The sequence below is a fragment of the Lagopus leucura genome, unplaced genomic scaffold (assembly GCF_019238085.1).
Source record: "Lagopus leucura isolate 7727_CA_CO unplaced genomic scaffold, USGS_WTPT01 Super-Scaffold_100015, whole genome shotgun sequence".
Lineage (NCBI taxonomy): Eukaryota > Metazoa > Chordata > Aves > Galliformes > Phasianidae > Lagopus > Lagopus leucura.
In genome coordinates, this window is record NW_024962269.1 from 10,668,763 (window position 1) to 10,694,883 (window position 26,121).

Genomic DNA, 26,121 nt, shown 5'->3' on the forward strand with positions numbered 1-26,121 from the left:
TCTGGGTCCAGAAAGAAGCAGGAAGCCATGAGGGTCCTTTCCCAAGGGAGATCCCAGCCCAAGTGCAGGCATCAGACACACTGCTCCCTCACAACCCCTGAATAAAGACTTTTCTTCTAGGAATAAGGATTATATTTATATTTTAAGATTCCATTCATATCCCAAGGATGAAATCCAGCATCAGAACTGAGGAAACGCTGAGGGTCTGAGGCAAGGAACCTTCCATTATTTATTGTACTAAATTTTGACCTGCTAGCACCTTATCCTCCTGATTCTGATTTTGCTTTGGGAAACCCTCCCTCCTCTTAAAGACAGCGTAATTAAAGTACTTCCCTATTTTTAGTAGACAAATCTGATCTGCTCTGCCACTTGTTTTACTGCTTGTTGGTTGGTCTTTAAAGAAGTAAAGAATACGTACTAGTATATGAGAGCACAGCAGGGCTGCCAGGCACATGGGCTTGGATGGTGAATGAAGCTTGGTGGTTCCTGGCAGTCAAGTGGTTGTAGCACAGAAAGCATCTATGTTTCTTGGATGGAGGCTGATGCCAATGATTAAATCCAGAGTGTTGCTGCATAGCACTGGTTTGTGATGTCCTGACCTTTTGGCAAAGAGAAACATTGAAGATAACCAATATCATCTCAGCACTAGAACTCAGAGTCAAAAAAGTGAAAGCTCGGATGGCAGAGGGTACTGGTTGATTGGTTTGTGTATTTGTTTTCTGTTTGAAATAGTAATCTAAGAGAAGGGCTGGAAGTTGAGATTTCATTTTATAAAACTTTGGTTTCCCTACCTCAGTTATATTTCTGTAAGAATTCAGGCCCTGTCTGCCCTGATTAAATGGCTGAATGGTGCATGACAACAACAGGATGCTGTTTATTGCTTTGTTACTGCCTATTTAATTACTGCGACCAGTTTATTGGTAAGAGTGACATTATTAATGCTAAGGGCTGGAGACACCTTCCTTTTCCATCACTACATGGCTCCAAGGCTGGTAGGATGCAGCTTTGGCAGCAAGGTGAGATAAAGAGGACATTTATTTGCTGCCCTTCATTTGTGGCAGCCTGAGAGCTTATGAGGCCGCAGTCTAACCCAGGTTGTTAGTGTGATCCAACTTAAAAATAACCCCGCTTCCACCCCTGCCTCCTCCAAGGTTGTTTTTTACCTGGAGGATTTCAGGGCACAGCTTTGCCAAACTGCAGTGACAGCACAAGGCAGGGGAGTGCGGATGCGGGCATCCGTGGGGATGGGGTGGTTTCAGCATGAGAGCTGGCAGCTTGCAGCGAGTGCTGAGACAGGCAAGTAGGCTGTTGCAAAAACTGGGAGAGAAGTGGTGGGGAAAGTTGTGCTCTTCCTAAAGATTTTATTTTTTAATAGAGAAACCTTTCGAGCTTCTTTCAATTCATAATAAAAAGCCGGTTGAAAAGGAGAGGGCAAGTGAAGACAGTGAGGCTTGCAAACTTCCTTTAAAGTTGGAAGGTCACCTTTAAAAATGGATGAATGCAGCGTTTGGAGGAAGCTTGGAGGCAGCAGGCCTGGGGTTCAGCAGTAGAACAGGAGGCTGAACAAAGATGAAAAGAATCCAATAGGGATCTAGGAATAGCCACAGAGATGCTAAGGCCTGTGATAGGCTGCATGGAAGGTGTGTTTAAGGGTTGTTCTCCACCCTCCCTCTCAAAGCTGCTGCTGTGCTTAGGGATGTAGAGGGAAGGAGCAAACTCAGCACTGCCCAGAGCCAGTGGGGCTGTGGAGTGCATGGGCTGGGCTGTGTGCATGCTGAAATGTGGAATAAAACAAAGGCATGGCCTGCCCGTTCTGCATTCAGGGATGCTGTGTAACCCTTGCTGCGTTTTCACCTCTCCTGAGGCTCCTCAGGGAGTGAGAAAAGGGTACTCACAGCAGGGGTCCTGATAATGCTGGTTGGACAAAGAGCTTTTGGGCTGCATTTTGGGTGATTTCCCACCTCTTGTTACTTTGGGACTCTTAGTGCACTGGTGACAGTTGAGGCAAGACCGCCGTGTTGTGTAGCCATATCCCACCTCATGCTAGAGGCCAACATACTGCTAAATACTTGATAGTCCTCAATAAACTGCCTGAGAAAGAATGTTGAGGAACCTTTGTAATCAATAGTTAGACTTGCTATGGCTGAGGCTATAGTATGGTGGCCATTCTCAGAAAGGGAAACTGAGACACAAGATGTTGCCATCTCCAAGCTGATGCCTGGAGGAGCACATGGGAGTGTGTAGCCAGGCAGGAACGAGGCCCTAGGGAGGCATGGGGACTGTGACCAGGGAAGCCTGTGACACTGGCACTGGTATCTGATGCATCTGTTCTGGTCAGAAGCTCTTTGTGACGGAGATGGAGTAATATTTCTTATGAGTTCATCTCAGCACTGAACTCATTTCATATTTAAGCACTTCTTGCCTGGCTTTCCCACTGAGCCAAGGTGCAGGGCCATCAGACACATGCCGTCTCTTGCTTATTAAGTGCTTTAACAAGCCCAGCTAATTACAGCATACTCAAGGATTTTCTAGCTTGTGAAAGCAGTCCCTGTTTGTTTGTGTCAGCATTGTAATACATTAATACACCAATTAAACCACCGTGTGCATGTGTTATAGCTTATAACATATAGCTTAACATATAGGAAAGCATATAGCTGTCTTTCATGTCGACTGGAGCTCTTCTGGCTGCTCCAGCTCTGCAGGGATGTTTGTGGTTTTATGCTCAACTTTGTTTCCTATGGGATCTGCATTCCCTACATAAGAACACAGTTCAAACCCCTAGCAGTATGCTGTTTTACAAGGCTCTGGCAGACACAGGCAATCTCTGTCGTTGTGGTTTTGCTGTTGCAGGAGAGTTCCTCAGTGCAGATGACACAGGTGATTTGTGCATGGAAGTGTTTCTTCTCTCCCTCCTGTCCTATGGGTTCAGCAGTGGGAGCAGCTCTGTGTGGTGTTTGCATTTGTTTCCAAAGGGCCCAGCATGTTCATGAAGCCACATGGGTAACGAGTGATAATCAGTGCATAGGGCAGAGTGTGAATCAGTGCAGGGATAGGTCTGGAGCAGGCAGTGAGGGGCAGAGGGAAAAGCCTCCTGCAGTGTACTTCTACTGCAGTGAAAAGAAGGCAATCGTAGGGGGAGGAGAAAGAGAAAAAGCAGATTAAAGGAAATTGAGCAGCTGTAATAAATACACTTGAAATTGAAGAGCATCTAGGATGCAGTGATTATATTCCCTGCAGAGCTGAAGTGCTGAGGAGGGTCTGTGGAAAGGGCAGCCGTATGAAACCACTGGCCTTTCAGCGAGCAGGTGCACAGGGAATGCAAAATGAGTTGAGAAAGCTGGCCGAGCTTTAATGCGGGTCTTTAAGGTCCAGTTGGGAAGGCTGCTCTAAACATTCAGTCTAGTAAAAAGGAAAGGAAGTAAAAGAAGGAATGGAAAGAATGAGATTCATGGGCTGGTTATGGAAGAGATGGAGAGATCATGATGGGGCATTGCTGAAATATCACAGGGACGACAGAAGGAGGAAGAAGAAAGTGGAGAGAAAACAAAGGGATGGAAAGCAAAAGGCATATGAGATGCCAAGGGCATATATCAAACAGTGAGGTATTTTTGCACGCAAAAATGAGACAGTGAGAGACAGTGAAATTACTATCACAGCAAGGGTTGACTTGGAGAACATTGAGCTGATACAGAGGGTATGGAGAAGAGAAGTGAGTGCTTATCTCAGGAGTGATGTATGGAGAACTTAGACCGGCCACTGAGAACAAAAGCCAGCTTATGTCAGTGATAAGAGGAGAAAAGGATTGTTAAATGCTTTTCATCTTCTGGAATTGCAACCAACTTTATGAGGATGAAGAGGAAGCTCTCCTCATATCAGTGGCCAACTGCTGAAGGGCACCAGACAAGGTGAGCATCCCCTACAGATGGAGAGCACATCCTGTAATATCCACACCTGTGAGCATGCACACAACTCACTGAGCTTCTTTAACATTTTAATTTGCATGTCTAAAATGGACCTGATTGATGAGAGTTGGAAGGTGGTGGGCATAATGGGGACAAGATGTGGTCTTGTTTAATGTCTGCTCTGGGAAGTTCTTGGAAATCTTAAACCTAAAGGGATGCTGTGGAAGAACGTCTGGGAAGACAACACCCTGTGAAGGCCAAACTTGCGTGGCTTGAAATACTGGGAGACCACACTGACCTGATTTGCTGGGGTTCCCCAAGGATCCAGCTGCCACTGTACATTTATCTGTATGGGAAATTCAGCAGATATAATTCACTGAGACTTTCAGCAAGTATTTGACAAGGACTGGCACCACAGATTAATGACTGAAGGCAGAAACATTGGTTGGTGTGGCATTTAAAATAAGTCTGCAAAGCAATCTTGTCCGAAGAGCGTAAGACAGAAAGAAGCTATTGTTATTGCTGGAAGCGTTTCCAATTGGAAAGAGGTTGAGAGTGATGTATCCTGGAGGTCAGTTTTAATCATTTGTGTTATTCGTAATGCCTGCTAATGGCCTGCAAGGGAGCACTGAAAGCAGGAGACAGAGTCACCTCTACTGCAACACCATGGATGGGAGTCCATCAGAGTCCATCAGCACCAAGCATGGCCAAGGTCCTGCGCTTGCCCAATGATCTCCTCTTTGGGGTTTGCTTAAGAGAGGAATCCCAAGAGAGAGAAGTGGACCCTCCTGCAATGCTATGAGCAGCGCAGGGAATACTCCCACAGCAGAGGAGATGGCACATGGGGAGACTGCAGGTTAGGCAACAGAGAAGCTGTTTTGCATATGAAGAAAGGATAAATGAAACAAACTGGACTGCACAAGAATCTTTTCCTTTCTGGAAGGAGCAAAGAGAAGGAAGATGTCATTTTGAACAGCTCAGTAATTCTTTTTACCTTTGCTGTTTTAAAATTTTGTCTTCTCTCTCTACAATTCCAATTTCTAGTCTGGAGACCTTGTGACAGAGACTGGACATGAGCCCTGTTTGCAGGCTGTGCAGATGCAAGTGAAGTTTTGAACTTTGGGTGCTCATCTGTTCTCAGATACTAATGTGTGTGGGTTTGCCCATCACTTGAACAATCTCTGCCCTGAGAAAAGGTTAAGGGCTTGATTTAAACTCGATTGATAAAGAAAAGGCAACAGAATGACCTGTAAAATACAAGCTGGATCACTGTCCGAGCTCAGATTGCAATCATGAAACAGGATTTGCAGGCAGCCTGGTGGAGTAAATGAATGGAAATAGGCCTCTGATTTTTCCACGTTACCATCCCAGTATCTGCTGGTAGCCCTCTAATTAAGACAATTCAGGAAAGCAACATAAATACTGTTGTTCAAGCCATTTTCCGATTAAACAACTCCTGTCCAAGGCAAGTAAGAAGGAAAAAAACAGATGGATTATAGAGATCATTCCACCATTATTCCCTGCTCTGTGCCCTGCAACACCACCCACATATATCCATCCACAGATCACTATTACCAGCCTTGCAGGGTGCAGTGAAGATCCCTTTCATGCCTTTGCTTCCTCAGCTATCTGCAAAATGTTATTTCCCTTTTCCTCCTTCCACAGCAATCTTGCTTATTTTGCTCTCTTCCACTAGCCGTATATTCTTGCTATAAAACTTCAATACACAGGTTTTAAACTTAAGCTGTTAATCCATATATGATATACACATGAATGTGTATATATATACGTATATATATATACATAATCTTGCTTTTGTAGTTGAAGAGCCTTGTAGGTTCCTTCCCCATATGTTTTGAATACCAACTTAGCATTCATCCGATCCTCACACATAGTTCAGTTAAAGCTGAACATGCACCTTTTCACCATCTGCAATTAATCATGTCTTCTGAGGCTACCAGCACTGCAGAATATTTTCTTGAGTCTCACCACGGTCCGTAAGAAGAATTAACCAGTTATTTTTCCCCTGGTGCAGACACTGGTGTTTTGGCACAAGAGAAAACTCGACAAATTTCTTTTTCCTTCTGCACACAGTACAATTTTTAATGTTCTTCTGTGAAAATTTACCCCAACCGTCTGGCTCATAATGGTGCGAGACATTGCTGAAGAATGGCAGACAGAAAATGGACAAATTTATGGTGTTTTATTACCCTGTTTTCTCCCTGTGTTGGGAAAGTCAGAGACAATAAACCACGGCAGAATCTCTTTTGTAATTATAATAAAGGCAGGACATGGGGAGATACAATAAAATCAGGGAACAAAGAGCAGTGTCCTAATAAGAGCATGTGGTTTCTTAAGTAGTCCTGAAAAGGACGGGGGGATTTCTCTTCGTATTAAACATTACAGAAGCACCAGTCCAACATTCATCAAGTCCTACCTGTGACTAACTCAAACAGCAGCAAACGGAGAAGAAGCCCAGAACCCCCTGGACTTGGATGTCTCAATGAGGAGCAGCTGCTGTCCCTATCAGATTAGCTAATTCTTTTGTACTGTAATTTTGGAGCCCAGCAGGCAGAGTTGTCTCGCATTACTCCTCCTTCGGGGGTTTCCTTCAGCGGGAGGAGTTGGCAAGTTGAAAAAAGGGATGGCGTTGTGCAAACAGAACGAGTAGTGAGAGAACCAAGGAAACCCCAGGCAGAAACAAAGACAAAGCAAGGGTCTGTTTGAGGTGTTAGGAAAACATGAGTCTGAGGGAACACCTCATCAAGCCGTAGACAGAAGTGCACCTCCTGTGTCAGTCCTAGGAGAAAGGGAGTTGGAGGAGGCGAGAAGGAAGGGAGAGGAAGGAGAGAGATGGAAATTGGGCAAATTGGAGAAAGGCTTTTAATGAAGTCATAACTTGAGCCTGAGCTCTGTCTTTCAGCACTTCGTGTTTTCACTCTGTACGGCCTCGCTTCTGGAATTTTCTTGTTCCATGAGTTTGGCTGCATTAGCCACTTGTTAACAACCACCAAAGGAAATCTTCAGTGGGAGAAGGACTGGGCATGGGGCAGGCAAAGATGGAGGGATCCAGAGTTTCCAGGAGTGAAAGCAAAAGAGAAAACAAAGCAAGAGCAGAAAATGCTACATTTTATCCAAATTTGTTCTTTTCCGTTGTGATTATGATGAGATCAGAAGGATTTCCAGCCTACCTGGAGCTACTCTGGTTTGAAAACACAAAAAACTAAGCCCCCTCCCCAGGATGTATTCAGTACATCTGAAACTGTTGTGTGAGGAGATTTTTAGCATTTGTGGTAGGGGCAGGGTAAGGTTAGGAGCTGATAATGGAAGACAGTGGCAGCAGAATCAGGTGAAGCAGAGCCAGTCTCTAGAACCTCAAACCATGGATTAGTCCAGAAAGTGGACGACATTGAAACAGCAGTATCCAAACTAATTCCATCCTCAAAATTGCAAGGAAAATCTTAACGCTGAGCCCCAAACCCAGCGCTGCAATGTCTACCTGTGTCCACATGCATACTGCAGTGTGGCTGAGTGACTGCTGGGACTGAAAAGAGCAATGGGTTCACCTTGGGACATCCAGTGCTCAAAGATTCACCGTTGCAGGAGTAAGCATCAGAAGGACCCACTGCCTGTTTACTAGAGGTGGGGTTCTCCGTCACACCGGCTGGGAATTGCTGTCTCATCAAAGCTGTCAATAAGAGGAGGGAGGTTTTGGTGCTGCTCCCAAATCAAGGAGTGGGTGGAATATCCTTTGGGGAAAAAGACTCTCATGAGTCCAGCAGCTCTTCTCTGGCTTTGAAACAGTTCAGCATGATTTGTATGCAGCCGTGGAAGGGATGCCTGTGCCAGGTACTGGAGCTTCCCCATTCTTCTGCAGTGGGGATCTGACTGCAATGCAAGCCTTGGTACCAGGCGGTAGAGATCACTTGGTCCTAGCTGGAGCAGCATGAGCAGAGCTGTGGTGGTGAATCTGCATGCTGGGGAAGCCAATAACCAAGAGGCTCTGAGAGCTTGGGGGCAGAAGGTAAGCCTCTGCATTCCCGGTGGGAGACAGTCTTAAGGCTGCTGAGAGCTGGTCGCTTCCAGCTTTATTGTGATTATCCATCTCAGCAATAGGATGCTGCTAAATGTCTGATTACTGCGTTGTTAAAGCCCTAAGCCTGAAATCTGACTACTGCATGGGCTCTTGAGGGGCAGCCGCTCCTCCTCCATCCCTCCACCAGTAATCCCTCCCTTCCCTTGGAAAAATAATAAAAAAAGAAAGGCAAGTGATATCTGTCTGCAGCAGCGCTTTCCAATCAAGTGAAAAGTAGCTGGAAAATCAAATCATCTGGTAAGTTTCTGCAAAGCACAACTCTATCTCTTTAAAATCTCCCTTTCTGAAGGGCTGAGCTGAACAGCAATAGCTGCTGATGTAAAACAAACCATTATTCCTCCTATCTCCTCTCCAAGCCCCCTCCCTGCAGACGCATGAGTCTGAGAGAGGCAGATGCTCTCTGAAGACTATTTTCCTCCGTTAAATAAATTCACTTTCAAATAATGTGTAATTAAATGTGTGGTATTGAATTAATGTTTTATTCTGAGTGCTCTGGCAGCAGGGGACTGAGGGGCCTGGCTGGTGGAAAGAAAACACATTTGCCAGAACAACTCACTTCCCTTCTCTCAACCTCTTTTCCTCCCACCCTGCCAGGAATCCTCGTCCCTGCTTTGGAGAGCTGCTGGAATGAACCACTGAGTCAATGAGACGATGCTTTGTGCAAACTTCCACTTATGGTTGTCATGGGGCTCTTGGGCATTTACCCAATGCAAAGACCTCAGCAGCCCACTCTCGTCATTCTACCTTTCTTTTGCTCCTCAGAAGAGCCCAGTTGTATATTTAACCCTCTTATTCAAAAGGTAGAGCCCGAATATCCCCTCAGAATGTGGAGTTGGTGCTGGATGTCTCAGGAGATGGGCTGCTGAAGCTGGAGAAGCAGATTGGCTTTGCAGTCTCATGTCAGCCAGAAATTCCTTGAGAGGAGGCAAGAGATAATGGAAGCATTGCTCTGTTTTTAAGCTTTTCATCTAGAACATTAATAAGATTTTAGTCCTGGTGTTATTGCTTCCATGGGAGCTGAGGAGGAACATGGGTAGGCACAAGGGGTGTCTGTCTCACCTGAGGACATCTCAACATGTGCCATCTTCCCAAGTTAGCTGTGCATCAACAGGCCTCTGCAAACTGTTGTGTGTCCCAGCTGAGATTGCTCTGCACCCAGTAGCCATGGGATGATGTATCTCATTCTTGTTGTAAAAATAATCACCAACTGTTTTTCACTCTGACTTACAGGACTGAAATGGATGACAGAAGCTTGAAATGGTGTACTGTTTTTATAGGAGTTTTGGATAGTTGAAGCTGGGACAAGTTTTTCCCTTAGAAAGCGTTTGTGGGGCAGTACCAAATGCATTTAAGTATCACTGATGTTTTTCAGATTCTTTTTTTAAATGAAGAAAATGAAATTTTGCTTGGGCTTGGGTTTAAATTTGGCAGGTGTGTTACAACAGCCCATGTTGCCTGCTGCCTAACCAAGGTGATGGTTTTTAGTGCAGTGTGGGATCTAGGCATGCACCTGGTGATCTTTTGGTTGAAGTTGTGGTTGCATCTTGCCTTCCTCTCAGCTCCTACACGCACATGTCCCTCAGTGCTCACATTTAACTCAGAGCATGTTGCACATGCTATGGCTGTTGCTGCTGCTGTGTGGCTGATACCAGGGCTAGGGATGCAGCAGGTGCCAATCCAGTCACTCTGTGCTGCTAATCAAAGCACTCTGCTCAGCTGGGGAGCTGGTTGGCTGAATAGCAGTTCTTCAGTATGTCAAGGCTGGCTGGAGTGAGCTGATGAGGAAGAGGCAGCTCTTTGGGTCAGTGCTTCCTCTCCCTATGGTATTGCAACAGCAAAGGAGTTGATGATGTCCTGATTGTAAGCAGTACGGTTGGTGGATGGAAGGTATTTTGAAAGGATCAGAGATCCAGGCTACAGGTCCTATTAGAGCTGTCATCCAGGATTAGCAAGATTGAAATACAGCCTCAGCGGTGCAGAGTGCTCTGAGCAAGGTGGTCTTGCAGGGTCTGCAAAGCAGTGGGAGGGAAGAATCCTGCTGCTCCCAAGGGCGGGCATCCAGGTGGCTCAGCCAAGAATTATGTCCGCTCCATGGAGGTCCTGGAGATTCAGATATGCTTTCCATCAAACCCCATGGGTTTGGGGTCATTTTGAAAGGACTCTCAGTACTGCTTGGTGCTTATAGTCATGACTACTTTGAACCTGAGTCCTTAAAAGGGTGCCTTGACAGAGGAGCTTGGCAAAGAACCAGTGTCTGGGCACAGAGCCGAGCAGCCATAAGCATGTACCTGGGCCTTTTCACAAAGGTTGATCATATCAGAGCTGGGAGAAAAGCCACCAGGAGTGGAAGGCTACGTGCTCAGAGCCTGTGTGGAGTTAAGAAACGGCCCACTTACTTCTTCATTTGTTTTTTATAATTTTGTGAGACTGATTCTCTCTTTGTTTACATCTACTTCAGAGCAGTCTGCAATTGAAATCAATATCCTCGATTGACTTTGATGGATTTGCAGCAGGCCAAGAGGGAGACTCAGACTCTGTGCAGCTAGGCTATGCATTATCTTCTCTCGCTACGAGACAGGTCTGTAAGAGAATGACTTATCAGCCCTCCAGTGCAAAGCTTTTTGATCTGGCCCTACCTGATCTGTACTCTTGTCCAGATCACAATTGACTGCCTGGCAAGGAAGGTGCTCCGTTTGGCAGTTACATGTCTTAATGACACCATTTCCAGCGCAAATTGTGAGCCTGGTTTATTTGTTTTTAATTGTCGTGGAGCAGGCAAGTTATGCAGGATTTATTTATAAGAATTATTTTAGCAGTGAGTCAGAGAAGTGAATGAATCATATTGACTAACAGAAGTTCGCTACCTTTTCTTGTGGACAACTTGTGTATAAAGAAAAAAAAAAAAAGGAGAGACAATTCTTTGGCATAAATTAGTTGTTACAGCAAATGACTCAGCCACTGCTGAAAAAATATCATTGTTATCATTTACACCGTGTTGTTGATGCAAATGAGGCTTTAGAAGCTCATGAAATTGAGGCCATTACCACAAAGAGTCGTAGATCACACTCCAATCAGGATATCCTGCAAACACACCTGAAAGAAGTCTGTTTTAAAAGAGGGATTGAGCAGGAAGAAAGGTAAGAAACAGGAGGCCAGGCCAAGCAAGAAGAAATGGCAAGAAGTGACAAAGCTAAGGGAGGGAGGAGCTGATGATGACAGAAGCAGGAAAACAGCTCTCTCTGGAGAAAACAGCTGTATGTAAAGGGGGTGAAACCAACAGAAAATTGATACTGGTCATTTCTAGGCTATAAGAGAAAGCTGCTGATGGTAGAGGGTAGCAAAAGTAAAAGAGAAGGTTTCCATGGATTTCTTCTGTTTCCCTAGGAAGCTGCATGTTATTTGTGAATTGAGAGTCCAAGGAAAAGAAATCCGCTGGAAATACAGCACCTAGCTAGGCTGCTGCTTGGGAGTTGGAAAGGAGGAGGTGTGAGGAATTAATTTCAGATCTAGTTCCAGTTGGAACACATCATCCAACTTAAGTTGTTTTGCATTTTGCTGCAACGTAGGTACTGTCACTGTTCATGGTTTACTCTGTTTGGAGTTTGATTTGTCCATTTACCTCCCACTGTAGTCATCTGTGTTGAAACACTGCATCATGCGCAGCCAGGTTTCAGGAGTATTATCAAACTGTGGTTTTAAGGATGCTGGCTGTGATGGGAATCTCAAATGCAGTATTTGCAGCATCGTTGAACCCTTCTCTTCCTTTCCTGACCCCCAGGACTGAATTGGAAATTGGAAACCAAATTGAGACGATAATTGGTATATTAGATTCATGAAATAGGCCCATGCAAGTTGCTGATTTGTTCTCGTGTGATTGAAATGCAGTTGCTATTGGAAAAACATTGTTTTCACTGCACGCTGTCTGCTACTGGCCCTACAAGCTCTACCTGGGATTTCTAAGTTGAAGGGGTGTCTTTCTGCCTTGACTTTGCCACATATAAGACAGAATCTGTAATACGAGTGTAAAAGATGGGTGAAGAGTCACTGGATCAGTCATGTAAGCAAAAAAGTTCTGGCTTTTTCAGGCCCCTTCCCGGGGGCTGGTGCAGAAGCACTATCATGATGCATGAGAAATGTAGAATTCATCTTGTCCCTTCTTTCTCTTCCTTTATATCCCTGGTTGTGCTGGGCCTGCAAGGTTAGCAAACTAGAATATGTTTGTGTCAAGAACAGAAGCAGATGCAAGTAAGGGACACATGGGAACAAATACAGGGAGGAAGAAGTTGCCGTTTTTAGACAGCCGCTTTTCTGACTGAATGCACTTGAAGCACAGATCAAGCCATCCATTCTGCAGAAGGTTCAGTGGAGGTTAGGTAAGATCCCATTGCAGATCCAAGGCCGCAACCCTTCTGCCTTGAATCTTATAGAGAAGAGGAAAGCTTTCTGCTCTGGAAGCAATTTGTAAAAGGAAATGCAGCCTCTCCGATTTGCCCTCTTGCTAACAGCCTTACTTACCCACGTGGCAACACGATTGAACTGATGCTGTGGGGCATTCCCAACCTGCAGGTCAGCTGTTGCCTGGTGTGCTTCATGTGTTATGCAAAGTAACAGAGGAGGTGAGGGTTGAAACGTGGTCTCCGTGTGTTTGCCTTGATGGACAAGAAAGAAGGTGAAGGATCTGCCTGGCTCTCCTTCTCTATCAGACAGTGATATAGTAATCCTCAAACAAGGACTGCAATATGTTTCATTTTAAGCCAGAGTTACTTCAGTGCTGTGCATTCCCATCCTTCCTGTAGATACAGCACAGCCTTGAATGAGTTCCCATCATGTTGTCAAGTCTGGTTATTTTCCTGTCGGGTCTTGCAGTGTTTCCTGCATAGATTCTTCCTTTGAACTGTCTGGTTGGCTTGTTTTTATAAGTTAATGGTACAAGGGGAGAGGAAAATAAGAGAGCGGTGCTTATGGGAAGGCAGTTTGCCTACACCTTGTCAGCAGGGCTGACCACAAGGCAGCTGAGACGGATTAGCACACCAGTGCCTGCCTAAAACAAATAAACACCAGCTGTTTATCAGACAGGGCTCTGCTTCCTCCAGGAGGACATAAACAGATTTATGCAGATGAACCTCCCAGGTGCCCTTGCAGCACAGCATCTTTCATGGCTATTCGGCCTTCCTTATGAATTACAGCCAGGACAGACAAGCAGAGAATAGATGCAAGGTTAGAGCAATAACAGCCATTTGTACAGCGCCGGGACGCTTTGTCAGTGCTTTGTGTTTAAAGCTCATATTTAATAATAATGCAGGATTAATCACGGCGCTGATCTCACTGTGAATGGGAGAATTTGATGTAAACTTCAGTATTTTAAGCCTATAGCATGTGAAAAGGCAATTTATTATAACTCGCTTATTATTCCATTTGTGCCTGAAATACTATGATGGAAAATTTACGGCCTTTCAAGGTTGAGAGAAATTATGATCAGCAAAAGAGCTTTTCTGACTGTCCATTAAGATTGTCCAGTTACTGTCTAACTGCTCAACTTCCCGGACCTATTATATATATGTTTTTCATAACCATCCAAGTTTACTCTTAATCCAGCAGCGCTGCGTGGGTCTGCTATCTCAAAAGGGTTACTCCTCCTTTGGTTCATCTCCTTCTGCCATAATATCTCCTTAAATTCTTCATATGCGTTTTCCCTGAAGCTTCACAGGTGACCCTAACAACTTGCTGTGAAATCTGGGTTTTGAAGACAGATGGGATATTATTTTAATAATGTAGACATAATTACACAGTCTGGACGCTGGCTCTCAGAAATGTCTCATCATTTATTAAGACGTTGTTGAGAAGCAAAATTGGGAGCTGAAAATTTGGGGCAAGACCTCAGGGAGTTTGGGAAGAGAGGTCTACTTCAGTTCTCACGATGTTACCAATTATGAAAAGTGTTAATAATTTCAAATACCATCACTGATTATTCTGAGATAGTTTTTATTTTTTTAAATCTCTCATTAAATAGGTCAGTTGTATTGCAGTGCTGCATTTCTGTTGGGATTGTGAGTTTTTTAAGTATACGTGGATTCTTCTTAATACAGGATTATTTGACTGTTGCTGATCAGGAGACAAAGAATACAAATACGTGGCTTGTCAGTACAACAAATCCTGGATACTACTGTGATGAGTGCTATAGAAATACATGCCAAGAGGAAGAAGAAAAAATACTTTTCCTCTATTAAGTAAATAGTAGCATTTGAACTTTTCTCAGATTAGGATTTTCCTCACCCAAGTGCACTGCTTAACATTTCAGCATGTAATATTTCAGATTTCTCAAGGTACTCCTTAAACACTCAGCTAAACTAGATGGAGAAGGCAAAGTCCACATGTGATGTGTTCTCACTCGTTGTCATTGCAGACTCAAAACCAAAGTCATTTTGAATGTGCCTTCCATTCTGTTCCTTAGTGTTGATAATATTATTAATATTGGTTACTAACAGTTTTCAGTCTATTGAACGATTAATGAAAAGGTCAATGAGATTCCTCTATAGAAGCATCATTTATTACAAGGCCCATTGCCTATGCAATCTTGCTACATTCATCTTCCTTAACAAGCAAAAGGGCCAGAGATTGCAGCTTCTTAAACCTGCTTGTGAGCTCGTAATGAGAAATCTTAATTGTATGAAAGCCATTATGATGTTACTCTTTCACTCTGCTGGCTTTTGGATGCGTTGAGTTGTACCTGGGTTGCTTTGAGGCATCAGAACTCATGGCCCACTGTTGGTGCCTACTGGATCAAGGGTGGCAGGAGCTGGTGGTAGGCTGGGATTGCTGTTCGTGATGCTTCCCTGCAGCCAGTGTGAAACCTGCTGTCAGTCACTCTTGCTTCCACATTGTCCCAAGGAAAATGCATCCAAGCTGATGGTGGCCACTCACACTGGCTCCTGTGGCATGTGAAAGAGATGGAAAAGATTCAAAGTTATGAATTCCCCAGGGTGGGAGAGGGCAGTGTCCCATCTAATGCTCCTGCCTGAGCAGACCTCTGATGGGTCAGCTTTGCTCACCAAGTGCTGGGGAAGAGTGTACAGCTCTCACTGCCCTGCTGTGACTGTGAAGCTGAAGCTGTGGGTGATCTGTTCTGCAGCAGTTTCCAAGGCAGGCAGTTAGCTCCAGTGAAGGGAAGTACAGAGGGATAGCCAGCTGCCTCTAGCTGCCTTCATAGTCCATTTCAGGCATGAAAAAGATGCCTCTTCATATTGCCAAGGCAGCTGTATGGGCACTGTGATGCTAGAAAGATGCTTAATGTTTTGGCAGAATGTAGCTGTGCCCTGGTGTTATCCCCAGAAATGAGCATGGAAACCCTCAACCTCTCCTTGCAATCAGTGGCATTTAATCAAGACCCTGCATTTGTGGAGATCTCGCTGGTCATTTGTTTACCCTTGTAGATACCTACTACTTGGGTACATCTAGCCCTTATGAATGACCCTGTTAGGTGATGTGTGAACAGCTGGTGCAGACCAATCTTTATGGGCTTCTATATTTCCATTAAATTAATAGCTGTGGCTCTTCTGAGTCTTTCTGGAGCCTCAGTTGCTGTTCTCTGTCAACCCTTGACATCCTAAATGTCAGTGAAAAGGATCATTGAAACTAATGGTTTGAGTTCACCTGTTGTACCAGGGATTTGTCCTGGGGTGACCTGGAGGGAATGGTTGTGTGGAAGATGGATACAGGTTGAAGCATTGCTGCAGGATAGTGCTCGGTGCTCCCAGCCACCTCCTGCTAGTGCCCTAAGGTGCTGGGGTCATTGGTGCTCTTCCTCTTGGGAACACTTTGGCTTGCCAGTGTTTAAGCTCAGAAATCTGCCTGAGTTTAGGTTTAAACTGATCCACACTGAAATGCAAAATTCAACAGCTTCTGGAAACTCAACCTTCTAATCTCACCCAGCCTGGCATCAGAAGTATGTGACCTTTGCCTTAGGATCCTTTGCTCCACAGGAGATTAATTATTTCCTGGATCATTCCAGAAAGATTCAGGTCTTCATAGCTGATTTTGCCCCAAAGGTTCCTCCCTCTGAGGACTCGCCTGCTTCAAGTTGTAGTGAAAACGTGATAAACCTCAAGTACTTTCCTCACAGATGTTTTGCATAAGCCTAGCTCCGTCTCAGAGATGGCTGCATTCCGTGGGTGGGTGAAAAGATCCCTGTAGATATTTTTTGCGAAGCAATTTCGGCTTGCTAGAAAATTGAATTAATTGTTTTCCATTCCCTGAATTAACCCTGATTCGTTCTTCCCTCAACCCTCTCCCTCCCCTCCCTCCAACAGATGTCCAGCATATTAAGAGGAGAGACATCGTTTTGAAGAGGGAGCTGGGAGAAGGTGCCTTTGGGAAGGTGTTCTTGGCCGAGTGTTACAACCTCAGCCCCACCAATGACAAAATGCTGGTGGCAGTGAAGGTAAATCCCAAGGGCGAGTGGCAGAGAGTACAGCAGGGGCTGCGTGGGAAAGGGAGGCAGGGGAGGGCTGGGGGCTATGGGATGAGATTTATCTGATGCCGGAGATTGTGGTAAATCCACTTAGTCACACAGAGTTCCAGCGTTTTGCTTCAAGGTCGCCTGTTCTCGCCAATGCCAAAGCTTCTCTTCCTGTCGACGCGGACAGGAGACGTGGAGGAGGAACGGGGCTGGAAGGGCTCGGATCTGCGCAGCCGTAGCAGCGGTGGGGAGGCTGCCTTCCCTCTGCGAGGGACTGGGACCTTCTCTTAAGGGACTTGCTGAAGATGAAACGAAAAGAGGCCTCAGCAAAAATAAGCACTTGAAAGCTAAGCACGATCAACCAGTTTGCTGGGAGCAGTTTGCTGGGACAGCTTTGCTGTAAGATGAAAGAAGTAAGGCAGCAAGAACTGCAAGATTGCACTTTTCACCTCTGGGACTGGTTAAAGCCAAGGTAGCACAGCTACCCACATCATTAATCACCTAGTTATGTGGCTGACATCTGCCCATCGGTGTCAGCCGATGCGATCCCATCTCTCAGGTCTCTACTGATCTTCATTTGCATGTAGGCAGAAACAGCATCCAAACTTGTTTCCGTTAATTGCTACTATGAGCTTACATCTCCAGAGTGCCTTTCATCCCAACAGATCATACAGATCCAGAACTGGAGCGGAGCCTTGAAATCAGGCTTTTTGCCAGCTGTGTTGGGGGGAAGCATTCTTCTAATTTGGACCGTGTTTTATGTTGTAGGTTTTTTAAAAAATGGAAAGGAGTAAAGAAAAGGGGACAAAAAAGGCTTCACATATTGAGCTGAGCTTTGGCTGCGTTTCTTGAAGATCTCATGCGCCCAGCAGAGGGTGGAAGCCACTTCCACGGTCACCGCAGCTCTGAGCAGCAGCAGGACATGCTGCTTAGGATGTGGGGTCTGTCCCTGCTGCGTTCCAGGGGGCTCCTTCCTAGGGCCAGGACGAGGCAATGAAAGACTGTGGCTAAATGCACTCAGGTTTCCAGTGGCTTTAAAAACTGCAGCCTTGCAGATCAGCTTTTGATGTGATGGCATGGATAAGTTTGCTCTTCTGTTCAGCTTGCTTCTGAAAACATTCTAAGAAGCACTAAAAAAGTATAGTCAGCAAAAAGCGTTGAGGTTATAAAGTCAAGTGTTAGCAATGCTGGAGGGGCTGCTATTCGAGGCACGTCCTCTGAACACATATTTTTCATTTCTCTATGGGTTTCTCCTTTGTGATGACGGCTCTTGTTTCTGAGAGCTCTCTAGAAGCGAGTGTGCTTGTTTTCACGGCCATCCAGCTGGGTGCTGAGGTTGCATGGTCCCCATTTGGCAGAGGGCAGATAGAATCTCAGGGAAATTGAGGGGGCAGAATCCACCTCGCTGGAGGACAGTGACCAACCTGCCTTTGCAGCCAGACTGCAGATACCAGACCTACGTTGACATTAAATGTGGTGCTTGTGGAGACCTGGCACTCTTGCCACGTGAGCAGGAAATTCCCAGGAAGCATCAGCAGAGCTGGCAGCTTGTGACAATGACTGCAACCTGCAGGCAGAGTGAATGGCTTGATGTCACATAGCAATTCTATGACGGAGACACAAATGCAACCCACCCCAAACCTTCCTAGGAGAAGCATTTTTACTCTGGATTTGGCCTCTTCCTTGAGCCTCCATCTTCTTTTATTGGTGGTAGGTGGACAGTTGGACTAGATGATCTCAGTCTTTTTCTTTCTACCTTAGTGATTCTATAATTCTTTCCTGCTTCTACCACTTCCAGTTCTTGTTTCCTTCACTTCTAAAGGCTGTGCAACCTTAGCAATGTTTTTTTAATATCCCATTTTGTGTGATATTTACAAAGTCACAGTCCTCACACCTCGGGGAAGTGACAGAGTGTGAAGGAGATGAAACCAAACTCGCTGCAACCTGAAATATTATGTGCAACTACAGGAGAAAGGGGAGAAAGGAGTCATGGGGGAGGGGAAGTGTTTTCCTGGAGAGAAAAGAAATAATGGGAAGCATCAAAGTTATGAAGATATTAAATGACTAAAAGTAATTGGGTGCCTGAGATAAGGATGGATGCTTTGCCATCTGCACAGCGTAACTATCATCCATCTAAATATCTCTAGTCAAGCTATCCCAGAGGACATAGAATTACAATAATATTATGCCATGTGCCTAGCAGGGTGAGGGCAGAAAAAGGGAATGAGAAAGTGTCCTAAGGCTTGGGTAAAACCTTGCAGGAGATCTGCTGAATGGGGAAAAGCAGCTCCTGGGGAGGACTCGGTACTTCTCTGTATGTGAACTCAGCACAGCCATCAGGCCTCACAGCTCATCCATCTTGTCCAGTATTCTGAACATCCCAACTTTTTTTGCTAAGTGGCCTCCCTTGATATCCTGTGATGACAACACTCTGCTCTCCTATGAAACTGCCCAGTTCCTCATGGACAAGCTGGCCTTCAAGCCTGGTAACCTGCCTCTATCAGCAGCTGCACCCACAGCAGCATCTTCAAAGCAGCCCTGCAATGCTAGGCTGCAACCTAGCTTGTTGTACTCACGTGAAAGACAAGATATTCTCAGTTAGGATACTGATTTCAGCATCAGTCTGCCAGGGGGACTGTTACAAACAGCGGGGAGTGAAAACATGATTTTAAAAATTATGAGAAAAGTCTTGACAGTGTCCTTCTTCAGAGGCAGTTTGAAAAATCCACACAATAACTGCACAGCCAGGCAAATCCATCTTCTGAATAAAGGCAGTATAGTCAGCTATTTCAAAATAAAAGACAGATAGCGAGGACTGGCTGGCTCAGGAATTTAATAATAATGAGATATGAAGCCATTCACCCCTAGGTCACCAGTACAAATCCTGCCCAAGCTGGGAATAATTGGAAGCTATTACCCTCTGTGGCATGTTTGCTGCTTCCTGGGAAATGAGTTGGAGACCCACTGGGTTGGTAAACATAGGAACAAAATGCTGAGGTGGTGCCAGCAGTACCTGCTGCTAGCTCTCCCGATGCAACTGGGTGGTGGCAGTGGTTGCTATCCTCCTCTGCCCTCATCAGCTCTTCCTCAATGCCAGCACCCCTTTGGTTTTGGCCTCCTCTGGTTTTGCCCATCCCGTACATACGTGTCCCTTCTTTCAGGCACTGAAAGACCCCACCTTGGCAGCCCGCAAGGATTTCCAGAGGGAGGCAGAGCTGCTTACCAACCTGCAGCATGAGCACATCGTCAAGTTCTACGGTGTGTGTGGTGATGGTGATCCACTCATCATGGTCTTCGAGTACATGAAGCATGGGGACCTGAACAAGTTCCTGAGGTATGTGCAAAGGAGGGCATGGCAGATGCAGCACAGCTGTACCCCTGGGGGGCTTGTCATAGATCTGTGGTGCCCAGAGAGCCATAGACGTGTGCATGGTCCTCAGCAGATTTGATGCTTGAAATCCAACCCCAACATTTCCTCTTTGGTAGTCCCAAGGGTTGTCCAGGTGAGCTGTGGAAACCAGATGTTTCTTCTCCCACCCCTGCAAGTCTGAAGCTGGAAGGTCAGCAGCCATGACTCCCCATGCCACCCAGATACTGGTTTGATAGCACCAGAACTAAAATACTCCTGAGAGGATCTTCCTGGAGTCCTTCATCTGATTGCTATCCTGGGCAGTTCGCATTTGCAGTTCGCACTTCTAAATTCAGAAAGGAGAGGAGAAATTTAGGAGAGGCCTCAGGCAGTGTCTGTGCAGTCCATCCTTGGTCCTTGTGCCCTGGATCTCAGCAGACAAAATTTTCTAACCAGTGGCACCTCACTACTCCCGAAGATGGGCAATGACAGATGAAATGCCATAATTGCCTTCTATGCCTCTAGAGAGATGCAAATTGCTAGACCCCCACCAGTCACCATTCATTAGCAGATAATTTGCATGCCCTGAATCTGCCACTGATGAGGGGCAGAGAGCAATGGTGGGAGGATGTTTGTGGTGCTGCTCTCTCACGATACAGAAATTATGCTCTGGAACCTGCATGCAAGTGGAGTGGTACTTACCTCTTGATATAATTAGTAGGTTTATTTCCCAGTATTTGCAAAATTGGACCCTTGATATTTTCCTGCTTTGACTGCTAAGTGTGAGCATGATTGCAGCGGGAACAGGAAGCTCGAGCACATCACATCTAGGTTTGGGGCCGGGATATACTCTGTGCTTATGTTTCCACCATCACAACCCATTTCTGCCCAAGGAAAACAAGGGAACAGATCTTTTCCTGAAGTTTTCATTTTGAAGCAATCACCTACACCAGAAGGGCTGTGGGGAAGGACCCCATGGGCGACCCTGCCCGTGGGCAACAATGAGGTTGGAACTAGATAATCCCTTGCACCCCAGATCATTCTATGAATCTTTCAAGCAGGGCCAAGCTTCTGCAGCTCTCTTGCAGCATTCACAAGACAATGGCGGAGCTGGGAACACACCTGCACTGATTTTCCCCCCTCAATTTGGCATAGTAGAGGCAGACTGAATATGAACTTATAGGTCATCCTCTGTTTCATGCTCTGCATGGATGACATTTTTGGCCAGGTCAGACTCAGGATGGAAGCTGCAAGGGGGTCAAGAGGATGATGCAGGATTCAGGTTTCCCTTGGTGAATAGTAGGTTTTACTGGGGCTCTGGAGAAATACAGACACAGCACTGCTGGAAGCACAGCATTTTTAGGGCCAGCATTCATGGACTGGGGGCTTCTGAGCATTCAGATCCCATTCTGAAGGCCTGCAATAACTCCATTCCCTCTCGCCTCACCAAATATCTCCATCACTTCCTCCCTTTCCTACAGTACACACACACAGGTTATTTTCTTCCTCATTCCACACTCGCTGCAGTATTGCCCACTCACAGCTTCCCAAAACACTCCTGGCTCCTCAGTCCTCGTTTCTGGGCTTCCTCTCCTCTTCCAGCTGTTCTGGGAGGAGATGGCAGGTGAGGACCCTTGGGGCTGTGCTTCTGGTGGCAGGGCAGCAGGAGATAACTGAACACAGCAGCAAAAACTATGGGTTGGACCCCAAATGTCTGGATTCTTTGATTTGCCCTAAGCCCAACAGGGTTATCAAGAAACAAAGGAGAGAAAAAAATTGGGTCTTGTGTGTTGTTCAGTCCCATATCAAGAAGGAGGAAAAGCTCTGTGTGTGCATTTTCATTTGTAAGCTCTCTGCAGGGCTGACAACAGGGTGAAATGCCAGAAACTATTTCAATGAGAACAGTTTCAAAGCTTCAGCGGAGATGCTGTGCTGCATCTTAGTCACGAGGAGGAAAGTCACAGCAAAACCTCTTGCTTTTCCCTAAATATGAGGGCTTTTGTTATTCCACCTTCAAAGAGGCCACAGCAGTGTGAGCTCCATCGGGGAAAGAGATATCACAGAGGGAGCACAGCAAAGACAGGCCTGGTACACAGCTAGGGAGAGGATTTAAAGGGGGACAGGACAGGAATGACCCTGACCTCAAGTCCTGCCTTTACAACACACTTTGTTCAGCAAAATGTTGCCTTTTGTTGTCCAGGATGTTCTCTCCATCTGCTGACATTCAGACATTACCCCTACACCTCTGCTTGTGTCTTCAGAGTTTACAGCACCTGTGTTACCTCTGGGACAGCTTAGGGTATAACCCTTTATACTTTCCAGGGATGCTGGTGTTCTTCTGAAACCTTGCCTGTGATCTCTGGTTGTGTTGGTATATCAAATGAGAGGAGGTTGTTTGGTGATAAGGTGTGCGGATGGAATAGAAGAGGCTGTATGGGATTAATAAAGAGAGTAAGCAGCAAGAATATGATGGCTGGGGAAGAAAACTCCACATATATAGCTCCACACCTGGGAATGTTTCCAAGGTAGAAGAATTAACTGCAGCAAACACGTAGATATCTGGAAGCCAATTCATTTTACACAGGTCCTGCCCGAGAGTAGAATGGCCACAGTGCATCAAGCCACTGGTCGCTGTGCCCTAGCAATCTGTCTTTTAACTGTGGCCATAAGAGGTTTCTTGGAGAAGAGTAAGGATAGAATGATGTGTGGCACCTACTCACCCACCAAATGTTCACCCAACCTCTAGTTCTGTAAAATTTTCTTTTTTCTTTCCCCTGGAGCTGTGTGCGCATCCTCACAGTACAGAGCTGGGGGCCAGTCCCCACCCCAGCAGGAGCAGCAATCATATGGGATTCCTACCTCCTGGTCACTTTTGAGACCCAACTCTATGCTTTTTGCTTCTTCCTCCCTATAGGGCACATGGCCCAGATGCTATGATCCTCGTGGATGGGCAGCCTCGACAAGCCAAAGGGGAGCTAGGGCTATCCCAGATGCTCCACATCGCTAGCCAGATCGCCTCTGGAATGGTGTACCTTGCCTCCCAGCACTTTGTCCATAGAGACCTGGCCACCAGGAACTGCTTGGTCGGAGCCAACCTGCTGGTGAAGATTGGAGACTTTGGGATGTCAAGAGATGTCTACAGCACTGATTACTACAGGGTAAGGCAGCTCCAGTGGCCATCCAATGCTCAGAGTGAAGGGAGACTAGGAAATGTGACAGTAAATCAGTTTTTGGAGCTCTTGGGCTCACTCATTTGCTTATTCCCTCAATGAAACATGCACACAGATGTCCATCAGGCACACTTGTGTTTGCCTGATCCCCAAACCATTGTCCTCGCTCCTTTTGGTCCTGGACACGCCTGTAGTTCAGACATCCATGCAGATGCCTACACATAAGAGCTCCCCGTGATACCCCAGCACAGTCACACACTTTGGGATGACTCTGATGTCATCCTGATCTTCCTTCCTTCCTATTTTTCTTCCTCTTTTTTACAAAGACTTTGATAAATTGGAGGTAATCCAAAGAGGGTGACAAAGATGATTAAAAGACTACAGGCTGTGACCTCTTGTGTTAGATTAAAGAAACTTAATACAGGGACCTAGAGAAAAGGCAACTGAAAGACTGACTGATAAGTGCATAAAATATGGAAAAGGAAATAATAGGCAATTTAAGCTCAACCTCAAAAACACTTTTTTTCCAGCAGGGACATCATTTAGACAATGGAATAATTTGCCAGAGGTAGGTTGCTGAGGGCCTGTCATTGAAGAAGTCCAGGAAGCAACTAGATAAAAATGCCTGGGCTTAGTGCAGAGGCTAATCCTGCACAAGTCTCTGGGGACTGACTCAGTGAGTCAGAAATGACTTTCCAGCCTTATCTTCTGTGATTTATGCTCATGATGTCCCCTTGCCTGTGTGTCCAGCTGCACTGCCCTATCTGCCCGGGGTGGCAGCAACCCTGGGAGGAATGCATGTTTCTTACTCTTCCTCAGCTTGAGAAAATGGAATGTACAAAGCGTTTGGAGCACAAGTGTAGGGATTTGTGGTTGGGCTACCCACCAGGAGAGAAGGGCTTTTCAGCAGAAAGAGCAGAGATTTTTGCCTCGTGCTTGGTGTAAGGCTGGTTTATTTCTGGTTACAGTGCAGATGTTTGGCTCAGAGGCTGATTTCTATCAGTTACCTAAGAAAGGGTTGACCTGTGGGCTTGATCTGATGGCAGAGGTTTTCTTTATGTGATAGGAAGTTGCAAAGTGGAGTTGGGGAGGAAAAAAAAGATGATAAGGTTTCTGCTGAGACATGTCATCTCTCCAAGGCCAGGGCACTGCCTTATCACTAAGTTTAATTACTAGTGAGGGAACCAGTCTTCCCTGTGCAGCACAAAAGCCTATTTTGGGAAAAGGTCTCAGTGGACTGCACGAGGTAGCTACAATCCCAACACTGCAGAAACATCAGTAGATAGTGAGTGGGGAAGAGCAGTGGCCAGGGGAAGATGAGAAGCAGCTTGTGAGATCACCCATGCTCTTGCTTGGGTCCTTCAGCAAATGAGAATTGGATGGGAGAACCCCCAAGAAGTGTGAACTGCAGAGATCTTCATAGGCCAGCTCACCATAGTGGGATTTGTCTTCTCTGTGGTGTCCTGTAGACCTCGTCCTGTCTGTGCAAAGTGCTTTGCCATGGTTGCTCTGTGCTCTCTCATGCCATGTCGTAAGGCTCTGTTAGTGGACTTCTCTCTGTTCACACAAATTGCTGTGTGTGACCAAAGCAATAACTGGTTTATCCTGCTTACCAGACTTGTGGTACTTTTAGAACTCTAGATCACCAACTCAGTCCTCTATATACACGGAGACCTTTTCTCTGTTGCTATCCAGAGAGGGATCCTAGGTAATTACACTTTTGATTACTCATATTTACTTTGTTATGAAGAAGCATTTACTTTCTCCTGCAACATGGGTAAGATAAGCAGTTTGGTTTCACTAACAGTAGTGCATTTCTGCTCTGTATTCCTCACCATTTTAATTCCCAGCATCTCTGGCAGGAAAGCTGTCTCTTCCAGGCTCCTGAGACAGTCTTTTCAAGTACACAGGCCCATCACAAAACCCACCAAAATACCCTAAGTGAGGGTTTTTGAACGGAGAGAGAAAACAAATGACCTCAAGCATTAGAACCAGACTGCCCCTGGTCCTCCCCCATGGAAGGTGGAGATGTGGCTGTAGAGTTAAGCTTTGAAACTCCTTTCTGCAGTCCCTGGTTGCATCCACAACCAAAATGGTAAAACTCCCAGGGCTGCTTCTCGATGTTTGTGCACAACATCTCTGCTGTTGACACAACCTGCCATTCCCAGAGGCAAAACCTGGAGCAAAGTTCTGTTTCAGGTGATTTAGCGTGCCCAAGCTGCAGCCTAGGGAGAATTCCACTAAATATCATCAGTACAATATCATATACAATATCATCAGTACACGGTGGAGGGTTACACCTCGAAGCTGACCACAAGTGACATGTCTGGAGGATCTCACTCTGATGGGTCCCTGCATTTGCTGCTGCCCAGGCCATACGAGCATGGATAGATTGACATGTGGGTATGTGAGTGTGTTCCAGGCTGATTAACTCATAGGCATTTAATCTCTTTCTTTTAAAACAAAGGAAAAACACCATCTGCCTCCTGCATTTGTGGGATGCAGAAGTGCTTTACAAAGGTGAACTGCTTAGTTTCCTGTCACATATTTGGGTAGGGGAAACAAACGTTTGTGTAACAAAAGCAGCAGAGAGGTTTGTTTCCTCTCTCTCCAAGGTTCTCCATGCTCTGCCTGAACACAGGTGAATCTTTTTCCTTGTGCATCAGATCCCTGATGGTTGTGGAGGTGTAGGCAGGGGAGAAGTGAAATGGCATCAGGTCAGAAAGCAGAGGAAGGTGGAGGTATAGGGAAGGCTGGGAGAAGTAGCCCACCCTTGTGTGACAAGTCAGGGATGCTGAAGGGGCATTTCTGGGGTGTGTTGTGTAATGTGCCATGCAGTCTTTCATTTAGGTCTGTATAGGAATGCAGGGTGAAATAGATCTGTAAGGGAGATAAAAGGTTCGGGAGGAGTTATTTCCCACTTGTTTTCCTTCTAGAAAACATGTGAGCAAGTGACTTCTTAGGGATGTGTCAGGATTGTGACACCAGGTGGTGGGATGCTGTGGGTCAGGAACATTGTGCCACAGTCACACTGAGCACATCTGCTGCCTGCCCATGGAGCAGGACCAAGATCAGTCGCCTTTCTTCCCCCAGAATGAGTAATCCAGCTCCCAAACAAAGTCATTTGGCAGCCACTCAACGAAAGGGCA

The 26,121-nt window shown here is 45.8% G+C and overlaps 1 protein-coding gene across 5 annotated transcripts in view; it reads left to right on the top strand.

Annotated features, from left to right (window-relative positions):
* NTRK3 (neurotrophic receptor tyrosine kinase 3) overlaps window positions 1–26,121 on the top strand; it is a 178,058-nt gene that overhangs the window by 127,297 nt on the left and 24,640 nt on the right. For all 5 annotated transcript variants that reach the window (XM_042875619.1, XM_042875618.1, XM_042875622.1 and 2 more), the window contains 3 exons: window positions 16,305–16,435; window positions 19,615–19,787; window positions 22,717–22,960. In XM_042875619.1, the coding sequence (XP_042731553.1) occupies window positions 16,305–16,435; window positions 19,615–19,787; window positions 22,717–22,960 (548 nt within the window). The remainder of the gene's footprint in view (window positions 1–16,304; window positions 16,436–19,614; window positions 19,788–22,716; window positions 22,961–26,121) is intronic.